Source organism: Coloeus monedula (genome assembly GCF_965178545.1).
Source record: "Coloeus monedula genome assembly, chromosome: 3".
NCBI classification, from domain to species: Eukaryota; Metazoa; Chordata; class Aves; order Passeriformes; family Corvidae; genus Coloeus; species Coloeus monedula.
Window position 1 is genome coordinate 31,310,500 of NC_138783.1, and position 14,246 is coordinate 31,324,745.

A 14,246-nucleotide genomic window follows, 5' to 3' on the forward strand; every position below is an offset into this window, starting at 1 on the left:
ATCAGGCAAAATGTGGTAACACTGAACTGCTCCAGTTAATAGAAGCCACACACATTTCAAAGGGCTTTGTGATCCTTCCTCCAGAAAGAAGACAGCCAGAATATCTGATAGCTAGAAGCCTTCCTGCTGTCCAAACTGGAACACGCATGACAAGGCTGTGACAACACATACAGGTGTCATGGCCAGCCATGTGAAGAAACCACAGGAATAGGGGGTCTCAGCATTTGGCAGGCCTGGGACATATCTCTTATTTGAGGGTGGGCACAGAACACACTGCACAGCTGCTGCCAGTAGCCAGTACAGCATAGAAAGGGAGCAGTCTGTTATCACTTTATTATGGATTTGTGTTTGGGGGCTGTGGTTTTCAGTTGCTTTTTTCCCCTCAGAGGTTACCTTAGCTGTGCTTGTGCCTTCAGCTGATACAGTATTCAAGACCTCAAACAAGACCTCGCCCTAAGCCTGGCCTCACTCAGGATTGTATGATTACATTGTTCCAGTCTTGTTCCCCATCACCTACCTGTAGCAGCTCTTTTGCAGAACCTCTCTTTTCCACGTCCATTTCCAGACAGCGATTTAAGAAGTCTCGGAATATGGGTGAAAGCTTTTCTGGATTCTGCAGTTCTGGAGTCCCGTTAGTAGCAATGAGATACAGGGCCTAAGACAAAAACAAGCACCCAGGAAACAGAAGGTTATGAAGATTAGATTCTATCTCTGGATTAGAGACACCCATTTCTCCTCTCCCTCCCCACAGTTCAATGGGGAGGAAAAAACTCCACCTCATCAGGGTCACTAATCAATGCCTACATTTCAGCAAACAGAATAGCTGCCAGCCCTATTTTTTGTGGATGAGATCCAATCCTTTATTGTTTTACCCTTGTAATCTGGGTTTGGATCCTGCAGCCCTCTCAAGGGATTACAAGGACAAAACCAACATTCCAGACCCTGTTTACACAGGGAAGTTAACTGGCATGACTCTACCATTACTCCTGTAATGACTATACCCTCATGGGAAGGTAACCCTGACTAAATAGACTTTTCTTTCTGTTGGTACTCTGCCTGAGTGCACAAGGCCTAAAACATCAACACGATAAAGATGCAGTTGGCTCTTTACAAAAGATGTCCAGCAAACCCTTAGGCATCTTTTAACACCCTGCAAAAAAAAAGCAGTTTTGCTACTGCTTGGGGATGAAGCATTCACACACACCCTCCTCTGAGAATCAAGAGACTCAAAATTCATCCAGTTCAGGATTTCATGTGAGAAACTTCCTGGATGAATTTTCAAAAGAAACAGAAATCTGTCAGAGACTCATTAATATACAGGCCTTTTGAACACATCACTCAACACATCCCATGGGAGCAGTCTAATAGACTGGTAATTGGCATAAATTGTGTTAAATGAGGCCAAAGTATTGTTACTCTAACTCAACACCGTTTTATTCCTTATAGTCTTCCTGGCTGCTGCATTTCTCTCCCAAAACCAGTTCCATTGCAAGAGATGGAAAAAGAATTTAAACAGAATTTTTCTAGATCCCTCCAACCCATGTAACTGGGGGAAAAGCCATAAACCTAGCTTGTATTAAGAGAAGTGATGTCCCTACATGCTGACAGCATATCTCCTTTTGTTAATAATTAAACAAAGCGAAGACATCAGGAGGCTTGAGCCCTGTCTAAAGGCTTATTACGCTTCTCATTTTACTTGGAGCGTGCAAGGAGGAACAATTTGCCAGTAGGAAGAAGGTCCTACTAGAATAGAATCAAATTGAATCACAGAAACATAGAATGCTTTGGGTTGAAAGGGACCTTAAAGATCACAGAATTCCAATACCCCTGCCATGGACAGGGAACCTTCCACTACACCATGCTCAGAGGAGAATTCTCTCATTCACAGGGTAGAAGGTTTGAAGACATGACTGCTTTGTTGCAGTAGGTAGAACTTCTGCCTCTGTTAGCATCCCAGAAAGTGGGAAATTACGAGTATGCATGATCTAACTCATAAAGAACCCACACCTCTGCTACCCAGAGCAAACTATGGGTTTTAACTAAGACTATCTCAGTCTTCTCACTAGGACATCTAAGGAGACCACAGATTCATTTGAATTAGATGGGGCTGGAGGTGGTGAAACCACACCGGAGGATTCACATGAGCTCGATTTCATCAGCAGCTTAGTGAAGAGCTGAGGAGAAAAGCACTTGCTTACTCTCAGAGGGTTCTCATTGAGGTAGGGGGGCTCTCCTTCGATCATCTCAATGGCCATGATCCCCAAAGACCAGATATCCACTTTGGGCCCGTAAGCCTTCCGCGTCACCACTTCAGGTGCCATCCAGTACGGGGTGCCCACCATGGTGCTGCGTTTGCTCTGCTCAGGAGTGATCTGGGCACAGAAGCCGAAGTCAGCTGGAAAATTAAAATAGGGTGGAGGGGAAAGACAGAGACGAAGGAATCAGCAAGTTTCTCCAAAAATAACCCTTACTGACACCAGAGCTACAGTACACTTTACCCTGCTGCGCTGTCTGGTGTGCTGCTGCTGCAACTGTGACAGGAGGAGAGGTTTTGTGGCTAATACAGAGGATGGTGTTTAGAGCCAAGTTTCTAAACCTGACTCTCTGAGGCCATGAGGATTCTAGAGCTGCTTTCACTTGTCTGTGTGAAAGATGGGGATCAAGAAATAACCACATACAGGAGTTGGGACACTCAGCTGTGTTTCAGCATCACACAGCTGTAACACACTCTGTAATACATCATCTAAAGACCATTCCTGGATATGTGAAAACAGGACTTAATGCACAGTCTGATCTAGATACACTGCCCAGACCACACGCTGTACTGTACTGTCTGGTGGTATTTTCAGTCCAAGGGGTATTACTTCCCCTGTGGACATATCATTTCTCAAACAGCATCTATTTTATGGAGCAAAGAGTGTTCAGAATAAATGTAAAGTACCTAAATTTATACTGATTACTTTCTTTGAATAGAGAGAAAGATGGAGGGCCTTCACACAAAGATTGCTGCACCCTATGTCTTATTTGTATTTGGCTTACCAAAAGAAAACTAAATCTGTTCTTGCAAGCCCAGCAGAATCAACACAGCAAGATGCACCGCCCATCCTGACCCCCTGTGGCATTGCAGGTCTAATTTTAGGCAGAATGATGAAAATTAAACTGATTCCTAGCTGAGTTTTCATCAAGGGTAAATACCAGGAAAGGACATATGGTTCATAAACAGGGCAAATTTCCAGCAGAGCCAATAAGCAGCTCAGATCCAGAAGGTTACTGCATCATATCCACAGGGATTTCTCTAACTTTAAACTACAGCCCGGCACCAGCACACCGTGCTCAAAGAAGTTATTCCATAAGAACAGAGCACTTTGGCCCCCATCAGTTATTCATTGCTAACACTCCTGAGATCTGGCTCCACCAAAGTGCAGCTTTAGTTTAAAAAGCAATTATGTGCAAAAAAACCCCACCTTCTTACTCAGCATATCTGCACCCTGTGAATTTTAAGTTATATCTGCTGTCACTGCTGACAAAAATAGATTTATTTATGCCTACTGGGTGCCAGCCAACAGAACTGAGAGGAAGAAAAAGGGAGCACCATTCTGTTAAAGCTATAGGTGGAAGATAATAATTCACTGGTTTCCAGGCTTATCTCTGCATGGACAATGACAAGCACAACAGCTACCTTAGCACCCAAGGGGCAGAACAGTCTCAAGGTTTTCATTACTGGTGATACCACAAGGAGGAAACAACATTTAGACTCCAGTCTGGGTTGGCATTGTAAGATTAAATGATTTCTAGTTACACGGTTTTCAATTCGCCCTCCACTTCTCCTGCCCCTTGAGTACCTGCAGCATTTTCCAGACTGAAGAGATTGTTCATAAATGAAGACTTATAGCCTTACATCTTCCAACCCAGCTTTCTAGACTGGAGTAGCATTAAAATACTGTTATTTTAGTTCACATAAACAGATGGCCCAAAGCTAGATGAACCCCAAGCCTCACTTCAAGTCTGGTATCCCTTCACAAGGATTTGTGTTTGCCAGTCTTCATTAAAACAAATGCCACAGAAATATCTATAGCAGCATTTCTACAGCCTGTTCATCATGACAGCATCAAGTACCTCAAACACCCATCTCCCTAAAATGCCTGGCCCAGAGCAGATAACTGGCATGGGTTGATAAGTCATCAGCAGTAAAGTTCCCTGCATACTTAGTTTGACAGAGCCATCCATTCCCAGCAGGATGTTGTCACTCTTGATGTCTCTGTGAATAACCTGGTTTGAATGGAGGAATTCCAGGGCTTGGAGACACTGAAAAATAATTGAGATATTCTTACTGTGCATGAAATGATTCACCAGTCACAATTAGCCAGCTAAAGGACTCAAACAGACTGTGCATTTTTGGTAGTAATGGCGCAGGGTCTCAGGGCTTTTCATATACTCAGTATGTGCAGGGCTACAGAGAGATGTCACACTGGGATCAGCAGATCCTGGGAGGACAAGTTAGTCCCAAATGACTGGAAGAACAGACAAAATCAATAGGATCCCAACCCCATTTCCCACTCTAGTTCCTCCCTCTGGGGTGAAACATGAGGTTTGCATTAGAATTGATTGCTGCATCCTCATAGGTGAAATCCATTCTCTAAAAGAATGACTGTCACATTACAGAAGCTGGAGACATTCCCATGGAGTCAGTGACAGATGGTGGAAAGTCCATGTCCCATTCCCAACCAGAGCTCCCTCTAAGTGTGAGCGCTGCTTTACCTCCCGGCACACGGCGGCGATTTGTCCCTCGTCCATGCAGGTCTCTGTCACAACATCGGTGAGGGAGCCTCCTGCCAAGTACTCCATCACCACCCAGAGCTCTTCTCCTACAAGGTAACTGAAGAGCCCAGACCAGATTTTAAAAACAAAATGCACAGGGTTTTAAAGTTGTCTTAGAAGTGCTCTAAAAACAAGAGCTGCGTTTAACAGTTATTAGGGAACCACAAAATTGTGGTACTTTCTGTACATGGGAAGATCTGATCACAACCTGAATGACCAAAGACAAGGGTGAGTGCAGAAAGCTGAGGAGAGGTGTAGTGGGAGAGGTGGCTAGAAGTTTCCTGTCCATAAAGGCAAGGCTGAATTTTTCTGCCATGGAAAGGATGCAGACTAAGATGGAGACCTGACCTTACAACTGCTCCTGCTGCTGGGAGACAAGGAAAGAAGCAAAGATGGGGTCCAAGCATGCAACCCAGACATTTGGCACACAGCAATGGCTTCTGAGGGCTCTTGCACTGGAAGAAGTGGCTGGGAGCTGTTTCACTACTCCTGGCATCCTGCTGTCCTTAGCAACTGCTTGCTTTGCCTCGGCCTAGGGACAATTCTGGGTGACACAAAAGATGGCTACCCACAATCAATCATGAATGAGCACTTCTTTTTTAAGCATCATGCATTTGAAAAATCACCTCAATCTTTTCCACATCATCCAACTAATCTGTGATTTTGTCTGAAAATTTCAGAACCATTCATAAGGTCAAAGTAGTACACCTTACTGGTTGAAACAACAATTCTAAAGATTTAAAATAGAAAAGGAAATGCCAAAAAGGCAGGTCTTTTCCAAAGAAGGCCCATAGGAAGATGGGGAGGAGACAGCTGAGAGTGGCTTTTCTCAGTCATTTGGGATATTCCTCTCTGCTGAGTGTGTGTGTGTACCCATGTCTAAAAGTAGAAGATGGGAAATGAAGACTTCAGCATTAATGCATTAAGAACAAACTAACAAATGAACCAAAAAAAAAAAAAAAAAAAAGCCCAAACCACTAACCATTTCTGCCCCTTTTTGGACCCATCAACACAAACTACCATGACAGATACATCAGGATGACACACTCCTGAAGGAAGGAATCATCACTTTGAAAACCCACCTTTTCAGCCAATCCTCTCATTTTTCAAGTGAGTGGACAGATGAGTCAAAAGTGAGAGGGCAGAGAATCAAATTAAAAGCATCATCTGGCACTAGAGTTCATCAAGGATACGTTTGCTTTGCTCTAAAACACTGATCCTACTGAGGAATGAATTTGCCAGGAGCCAAATGCAAATGCAGGATAGGTATTAGGGAACAATTAGGTAGAAAGCAACAGTAAAGGAGAAAGAACCTATTAAGCTTGGCATGGAAAGTAGACAGAGATGAGTGAGACATCACAGCAGTGAGCAAGGTGTGGTATTTACCCCCAAAGGACACACTGACAACACCAAGCTGATGAAAAAAATCCCCTTAAATAGTAATAGTGGTCTGATCTACACCTGGATGACAGTAGTGTTACAGTTATGGACAGCCTTTAATTCCACGGACAAAGTGGGTATCCTGATTTGCTGATGCTGAAGACTGTGTAGGGAGGTGCAATCTGGAGATTCTTACAGGATGCAAAGCCCAAGGGCACAGGGCTGTGCTCCCACAGCACAGAGATCTCAAATTCCACTATGGAACAGAAGCTGATGCACTGGCTTTTTTTTTCCCCAGCATTACAGACCCCAGCAAAAGCACTCAGCCCCTCTGAGTAAGAAAAGAGCAGCAGGACTGCTTTCAGAAGCACTCCTGCTAATTTCTGTGGGTCATTTACCTTCTGTTGGGCTCTGAAAGCCCAACTGCATCCACACTCTTCCTTCCTGCCCTATGCTATAGCTACTTCTTCACTTCTGCCAAACCAGGCTTTCTGCAGATTTTATCAGCACCCTCTCAGCAAATCACCCACCATGGACATCACAAGGTTTCCCTTCATTGCCAGTAGCACTCTCTGCAGCCCAAATCCCGCTTCACTGTAAGAATGGGGGCAGAATGGGCTCTTTGCATGACAATCTCAAGTTCCACATGCTGGGAGCAAGCTGGTGTATCTCTGCAGCCAAAACAGATGGAGCAAGCCAAGAACCATGCTGTGAACCAAAGCTGAGCCATGAGCAGCCACAGACATGTGCCAAGACCCTGGCAACTCCATAATTGATAGATTTGACATAACACACAGGGAGGTGGAATTAACAGTGGCTCCCTGCCAGCTGCCACCAAAGGAATGTCATCTCAGGGTGGTACTGTCTCAGGGATCTTTCCACTCTCTTGCCAGTCTTAGTCACTGAGCTGCCCACTGAAGGCATGACTCAAACCCACTCTCTCAGCAGTTCTAGAGACACCATCAGGAAATCCGTACACCTACGTGCTGCTCTGATGCAACATCAGGCGCAGCATGGTGTCACACCTTGTCACCCACTGTCACCATCCGAAACAAGCTGGCAGTAAAAAAAGCCTGATGAAAATCTTTGAGGAAGAAAAGGATGGTCTACAGCTTTCTCTTCATCCATCTGCAAGAGCAGCTAATGTCTGATCTTGTAAGGTGCTCCTCAGCTTCCACTTAGATACCTTAGGAAGTTGTCCACCAAGCCCTCTCTATCACAAATACACATATTTTATTGATAAATTTGATGAAATTTGGAGTTGCCCAGAAGTGCAAGTTCATTCATTACAGAATTTTGCACCAGTAACTTGCCTCCAACATGCAAACATGAATATAGCCTGGAAAGAAACCAGTGTGTTCTTGTAGCATGACTGTCTTACACTTTCAGCTTTATTCATTGACCACCCATCCCTACTGCAGTTTGGGGTTGGGGTAACAGAGGCTACCACTTATTTGTGGGGTTTATTAAGTTAAGGAGTTCTTCAGAATGAAACTAAAGGGCAGGAGTTTGCTTTGCCTAGCACTGGGCATCTGACACCTGTGTTTAGATGGCTGAGTTTAGAAGCAGGGCTCTGAGGGCCTCTTTCATGCAGCAGAAAGGAACTGGCACCTCCAGCAGGTAATTCAGCACAAGTGGCTGTTTGTCTGTACAGAAGACTGGTGTCACTGTCTTCAGAGCCAGATGCTTCTAAATCCAGCTCCCAAGTACAGCTGAATTAGGCCATGTCACTATCTTAAATATCACAGCACACCTTTGTGCAACGCTGGCCACTTAGACTGCAGCAGAAAAGATGCTTAACCACAAGTATGTAGGCTGTGCAGCTATGAGGGGACAAAGAACAGGAAACCCTTGCATAAGGGCAGGAGCTGAGGCAAGGAGAAGAGAGAGAGCTGGTTCATGCCAATGACTATCTAGATTGCAGCTCCCATTAGGGACTCAGAAGGGGAGACACTGTAACAGAACCACAAAGCAGAAACCAGACCCTGCAGTGATCAGCACATCCTTCCTCCACCTCCTTCAGCAGGAGGCAGAAGCCAGCAAGTGGCATCCAAATATCAGCTTAATTCAGCACTTGGGAAGCACAGGCACATTAGGCTGGGCAGGAGGAACACAGCTCCCCAGCAACAGGATCTTGCAGTTACAGAGCTGAAGTGGCACAATAGGCACAAGAACCCCCATGTTCATCCCAGTTGCTGTTCTGTCCATGTGCAGCACTCAAAAGCTAATCCCTCTGAAAAAGATTAGTGAAAGTGGAGGACAAAAGCAGCAGCTTTTGTTGCTGAAAGTTTGAATAAGACAGCAGGATATGGAGCTATCCTGCAGCTGGGATGCACGGGCTAGATAAGGTAAGTGCATCTCTCTCAAACAGTTTTGTCAAAACAAAGCCTCTAATCAGCCAGGAGAAAATAACAGTTCCAGGCCAGATGGAGTTCTTAAGCACTTGTTTCATTTTACACCAGTAACATTCTTCTGCTCTCTCTAAGAACAGGGCGTGTGCCCAGAATCAGTTTCCTGCACACACACCTCTTGCACAAAAATTTCAGGAGCAGACTTTCTGTCCCCTCAACAAAGTAGTTCTTTACAGCTATGCATGGGACACAGCACCACAAAAATTCAGCAACACAACTGTTGCAGTTTGTAAGTGCCACCTTTTTTGGCTAAGACATTGAAAGCCTGCTAACTAAACCTATTAAAGAAATAGCTGATTAGATTTTGACATACATGCCAAGCATAAAAAGTGTGCAAATCCCCTCTCAAATTTCCAAAAGAGATTCTAGGTCACGTCCCTTCATGGTATCTTCCAAAAAACCCAAGCTGCCAAGATTAAAGCCTGCAGCTCACCCTATCCAAGCAGTCTTTACCCTACAATAAAGCAAACCTGTGGTTCATCAGAACTGCTACATTCAGACATTGAGTGCAGCCGACAGAAAATCTTGCTGCAGCTCAAGTGGAACTAGCTCTATTTTTAACAGGTAAAGGACACAGGCTTGACACAATGCAGCAGTGTGATGTTGATGGTGAATCCAAGCCACCATGCAATGCTTTTGCCAGTTGGGCTTTCAGCATCATAGAATTATAGAATGCTTTGGGTTCAAAGGGACCTTAAAGACCATCTAGTTCCAAACCCCTGCCATGGGCAGGGACACCTTCCTGTACACGAGGCTGCTCAGAGTCCCACCCAACATGGCATTGAACACTTCCAGGGCAGCCACAGCTTCTCTGGCAGCCTGTGCCAGTGCCTCAACACCCTCACAGTAAAGAATTTCTTCATTACACATAACCTAAATCTACCCTCTTTTGTCTGAAAACTGTTCCCTCTTGTTCTATCACTATCTGCCTTAAAAGTCACTCTCCCTCTGTTTTAAAACCTCAGTGGACAGTCACAGGGACAAGACTACATCTAACCCTGGAAGGAGTCTGCTCCTCTGGCAGCAGAACACCACCATTGCTCAGTGGAAAAGAAAAGAAGAGGAAGGCAAATAGAATAATACATTTCAAACTGTTTCTATTTCTCCTTTAGTAACAGGAAGGAAACAAGCAGGAAATTTGTTGTGTCAAATTTGGCAAAGGAGAGAGACGAAAAATGGAGTCCTGACAGGACCTTTGTTGCCAGCCTCTCTGAGGAGAGCCTAGACATCCCACTAACACTGGTTCAGATACCTGTTTGTCCTCGTTCTGGAGAGAGACTGCCAGGCCACCCACACTCCCACAATGCCACATGCATTAAGCAATGCAAGGTTGTCCCACACTTGCATTAAACTGAGCCAGGAACCATTAAGAGACCGACATGGAAGTGTTTTCCAGTGTCCCTTTGTGAGCCCTTCAAATACTGACGTACCTGTCCAAGTAGTTGACGATGTTGGAGTTTTTGTTTTCCCTCATCACAAGGATTTCATTAATAATCAGTTCTTTTTTGGGCTGCTGCTGCAAATTCATCTGTTTGATTGCAACCTGCAATGAAAAGAGATCAAGTAAAGCATTATTGCAGGAGTCCCCCAGAAACTTGCCAGTACCAGTCCATTTAGTCCCACATTCACATGAGGGAGGATAAAAACCTTTTCATCATGAGGTCACTTTTTCATCATTAGCTACTGAATCCTACTACCATTCCATAACTCTACAAGTTCCTGCAGCCAGTCCATTTCCACACATGCTGGATAATGCTTAATGACAAAAAGAACAAGGGGAATTGCCATTTTCATACTGGATCTTCATGTCACAGTTGGATAGCCGTCTCCATCTACAGCTTCTTGGTAATAAGGAAGAGATCCCCTTACTCTGGCATGGACTGATATGCCAAAAAGTTTTTATTTCTGAAAGGATTCTTATTAATTTTATATTTAATTGGATGTTTCTGAAAAATTTTTGGTGGTGTTTTTCCTCCTCCCATGCAAATTTCTGCTTCTAGAAATCTAAAGGAGGGTGGGTAAATAATACAATCATGCTTAGTACTTCAAGGTAGTAACTCTATTTCTTTTGCCACAACAAGACCTGGGGGAGAGAAGCACCAGTGTTTAGATAAAAGGCTGAAAATAAATGAATTTGAGCCAGTTTTGTGGCCAGTCATGCCTGAAGTGCAACAGGGATGGATCTGTCAGCTGCAGCCCTTTGGTTTAGTAGCTTTCTTCCTGTTTTAGGATACCAGCTCTGCATGTATATGTGCAAAGAGCAGGAAGGTTACAGCAAGTTTCCACACTACCAGTACTTTGTGAGAGCACCTGGCCCTCTGAGGAACCTCCAAATCAGTAAACCTACTCAGCAGAGCTGGAGGCAAAAATAACTCACAGATGTCACAACTCAACTGCTTTTGGTACAATATTTAGGCAAAGGGAATGAGATGAAACTACACGTTTACAAAACTGCTGTGCAGAGAAGAAGGCCTGGGTGAATGGATCAGAGCCAGCAACTACAGGAACTCACAAAAACGAGGATTAAAAGAAACAAGCCACAGAGTGCCAATATGATGGATACAATCAGCATTTCGAAAGTATAGCAGGGAAGACTATAGAAAAATCCCAACACATGAGAAGGCAAGAGCAGACAGACATGCTGGTTTTCCACAGTACTCACAAGGCTGCCAAACAGTACTTAAAGAACTCAAAACCAAAACCCCCATGCTGCTCTTTATACAAGACCAGAGAGAAGAATGAAAGATGAAGAAGAGAGGGAAGACATTTTATGCAGATAAAGAAGTTCCCAGTGTTTCCCTGCACAGAGCTCCTGAGTTCAGTGCACTTCACAGAGAGGAACAAACAACAACATGACAAAGTTACAGCGATCCCAAATGCAGATTTTAAAATCCAGGGCCTGGTCACACTAGTGTTAACAGGAATGATTTAAAAGTCTGTTGTAATACAAGAGCTCAAATTCTCACATGGGAGTCACCCACGTGGTCCAGGAAGAAAGCAGAAAACCATCAAAGGACTTCCTCCTCCTATAAAATTTCTCATTGCCTCAAAATAAATATAAGAACTCTTCCTTAAAGGCTGCAATTAAACTGTATTACTTCTTCAGGAACTAAAAAAGGGGGTGAAGGAATTTCAGCAACAAGCACAATTATGAAATTTACTGGTGAATAACTCCTTACATTGTACAATGCAAAGTAGACATGCATTGTGGCAGACTTCCATAAATAAATTCAGAATAACACGTGCACTTTAATCTTTTTTAAAATCCTCCATCTAGAAATAAAGGTTTCCACAGATGCTGCATATCCATCACTACTAGTTTATTATGCAGGTAATAAGCATGGCACGTCTCAATATTTGAGAGAAAAAAGAACAGACGGGCATTCCTTGTCTCCAAATTCAAGGGCAGCAAGTAAGTGGGCAAAGGGTGGGAGAGGAACTATTTCCATGCAAGTTAAGTAGTACAAGTGTAGGAAGAAAAGGAGCAGAGGGCAAATAAAAGAGCTTGTATGGACACATGCAGAAATCTTGGGGAAGAAGAGAGAAACTTTTACTGAGGAACTGCCCAGATCCAAACATTTGCTTCTAGCTTTTGCAATCACAGAAAGAATCTTTATAAATATGAAGTTATTCAGGAATCAAAACTTGGAAGTAATTTTTTCCAGTTCTCTCCTCAGACCACTCAATCATGTCTCATTAGTAAGTAAATAAAGACCTCATTAAAAATAAGATGTCATGAATCCCTGAAAGACAGTATTTTGGAGCATCAACTTGAACTTTTAGGATACAATCCAAAATCCACTGCTGTGGTACTCGGGCAGCACTTACCTCCTGTCCTGTAGCTACATCTATTGCTGTGTAAACTGTACCTGAGGCTCTAAACAAAACAGAGAAAAAAAAAAATTCTTAGTGTCTCAAAGTAAAAGTGAGTTTAACACATGCCCCTTCCCACTTGCCTCTCTGAAGTGCTCTCAGTCCCATTCCATTCCATTTACATGCAATAATTTCAATGGTAAACATCAGCTGAAATATTTCTGAGACAAGGCTGTTGTTGGAGCAGAAGCCAGAGAACTTATGGGCAAAAAAGCTCCTAATAAGGGACACTGTGGTCATCCAAACCCTTGCTGCTAAACCAGCAAATTGTAGGACTGTGAGTTTATCCCATTTCAAGTGGCATGACTGCAGTACCCTGGCTTGCAGAATGCCCAACATGGTAACAGAGCAACAGGATCAGCTAAAGTAAACAAATGCGGCATTTGTAGTGAGGAAAAGAGGAGTTTGAGCACATGGAACCAACTGCAGATCTGTGTTTTGCCTCAGTACAGTCTCTCCTACAACCTCTACTGTCCCCCTGCTTAGAGGGCCACAGCACACGCCTTGAGAAGAGCTGATTCAGAAGTAAACCTGTAATTTGAAGATGGCCTTGCAGTTCTTTCCCTGCTTGTAGCTGTATTTATAAACCTGATCATCTAATGGCATAATTTTTTATACTACAACACAATTGCACAAAAACCCGGTCCCTGTGACTTTGCCAGGAACAGGAGAACAGCTGGAGGGGATGTGGAACCCAGCAAAACAACCGAAAACAAAAAAAGAAGAAAACAAATAAACAACCAAACAAAAGAAACTTTCCAAAGTATCCCAAACAGCTTTTCCAGCAAGCTTACTTAGCCTGGTTTCAGTGGATTCTTCTTAGCTAAGGAAATGAAAGGTCTAGGACAGAGAAGAAGCATATACTAACCCCTGTCCAATCTTCTCAAAATTCGTGTACTTCTTTTTTGGATCACCCACACTCACGATACTTCCTACAAAAAAAAACAAAAAACAAGAGGATTTTCTTCAAGTCCTTTTTTCATACAGCTACAAGAACTAGCTGCAAGAACAGCTCCAGTGGCCACAGCAGGCTCTGATGAGCCATTCGTCAAATCTAGAGGCACATGGACACCAAGGAAGCCCTCAGTTATTTACACACATACCAGCTGCAGCATGCCCTTCTATCAGGACCTTCCCTTCAGAAATGATGGGACACAGACATTAAGAACATTTAACCTTCACTAGCAGTCATTACTAGGTGCAGGATGGGGATACACAGGCCTAACACATGGAAAAACAATTATTTGTTGGAAACCTGTTACTTAAAGTCACTCCCAGCTTCAGCACCCTGGATGATCTAAGATGTGCCCGCACTGCAATCTCTGAAATTGGAGGCTGGGCTCTCAATCATCTTGGAGCCAACAGTCTTTTACAAAACTAGCCAAAGATTTCCCTACACCATGACAGCTTGTAGCGGAAAAAAAGTATTTATGATATTTTCGTACCAGCACAACCACAGCCATTTACTGACCCAGTGACTGGGCTGCAAGACTCAGGAGAGAAGGTGGAGAGACCCTTCAGAGCCAAACCTCCCCTGCCCTGTCTTGGGCAATGCTCAGCGGCTTTTCTAGGAACCTGACAGCCAGCACAGGTTTAGCAGCAGTTACCAGCATCCCTCTGGGTTTGGAAAGCAACCTGAGACCATCTCAGTTTGTTCTCCCAAAACACGGCTGTTCAGCCAAAAGAAAGTCCATCACTGCATCCCTCAAAGGGAAAAGCACTGTGCCTGGTGTTCCACAGCATGTGGCTGCAGACTTTAACTGA

General features: G+C 43.9%; 1 protein-coding gene across 2 annotated transcripts in view; it reads right to left on the bottom strand.

The window, feature by feature from the left end:
- Window positions 1–14,246, bottom strand: part of PAK1 (p21 (RAC1) activated kinase 1) — a gene marked incomplete at its 3' end in the record, with an annotated part of 69,589 nt that overhangs the window by 1,458 nt on the left and 53,885 nt on the right. For both annotated transcript variants that reach the window (XM_082277688.1, XM_082277689.1), the window contains exons 8-14: window positions 13,351–13,414; window positions 12,438–12,486; window positions 10,040–10,152; window positions 4,759–4,876; window positions 4,206–4,305; window positions 2,199–2,395; window positions 518–655 (exon numbers count right to left, since the gene is read on the bottom strand). In XM_082277688.1, the coding sequence (XP_082133814.1) occupies window positions 518–655; window positions 2,199–2,395; window positions 4,206–4,305; window positions 4,759–4,876; window positions 10,040–10,152; window positions 12,438–12,486; window positions 13,351–13,414 (779 nt within the window). The remainder of the gene's footprint in view (window positions 1–517; window positions 656–2,198; window positions 2,396–4,205; window positions 4,306–4,758; window positions 4,877–10,039; window positions 10,153–12,437; window positions 12,487–13,350; window positions 13,415–14,246) is intronic.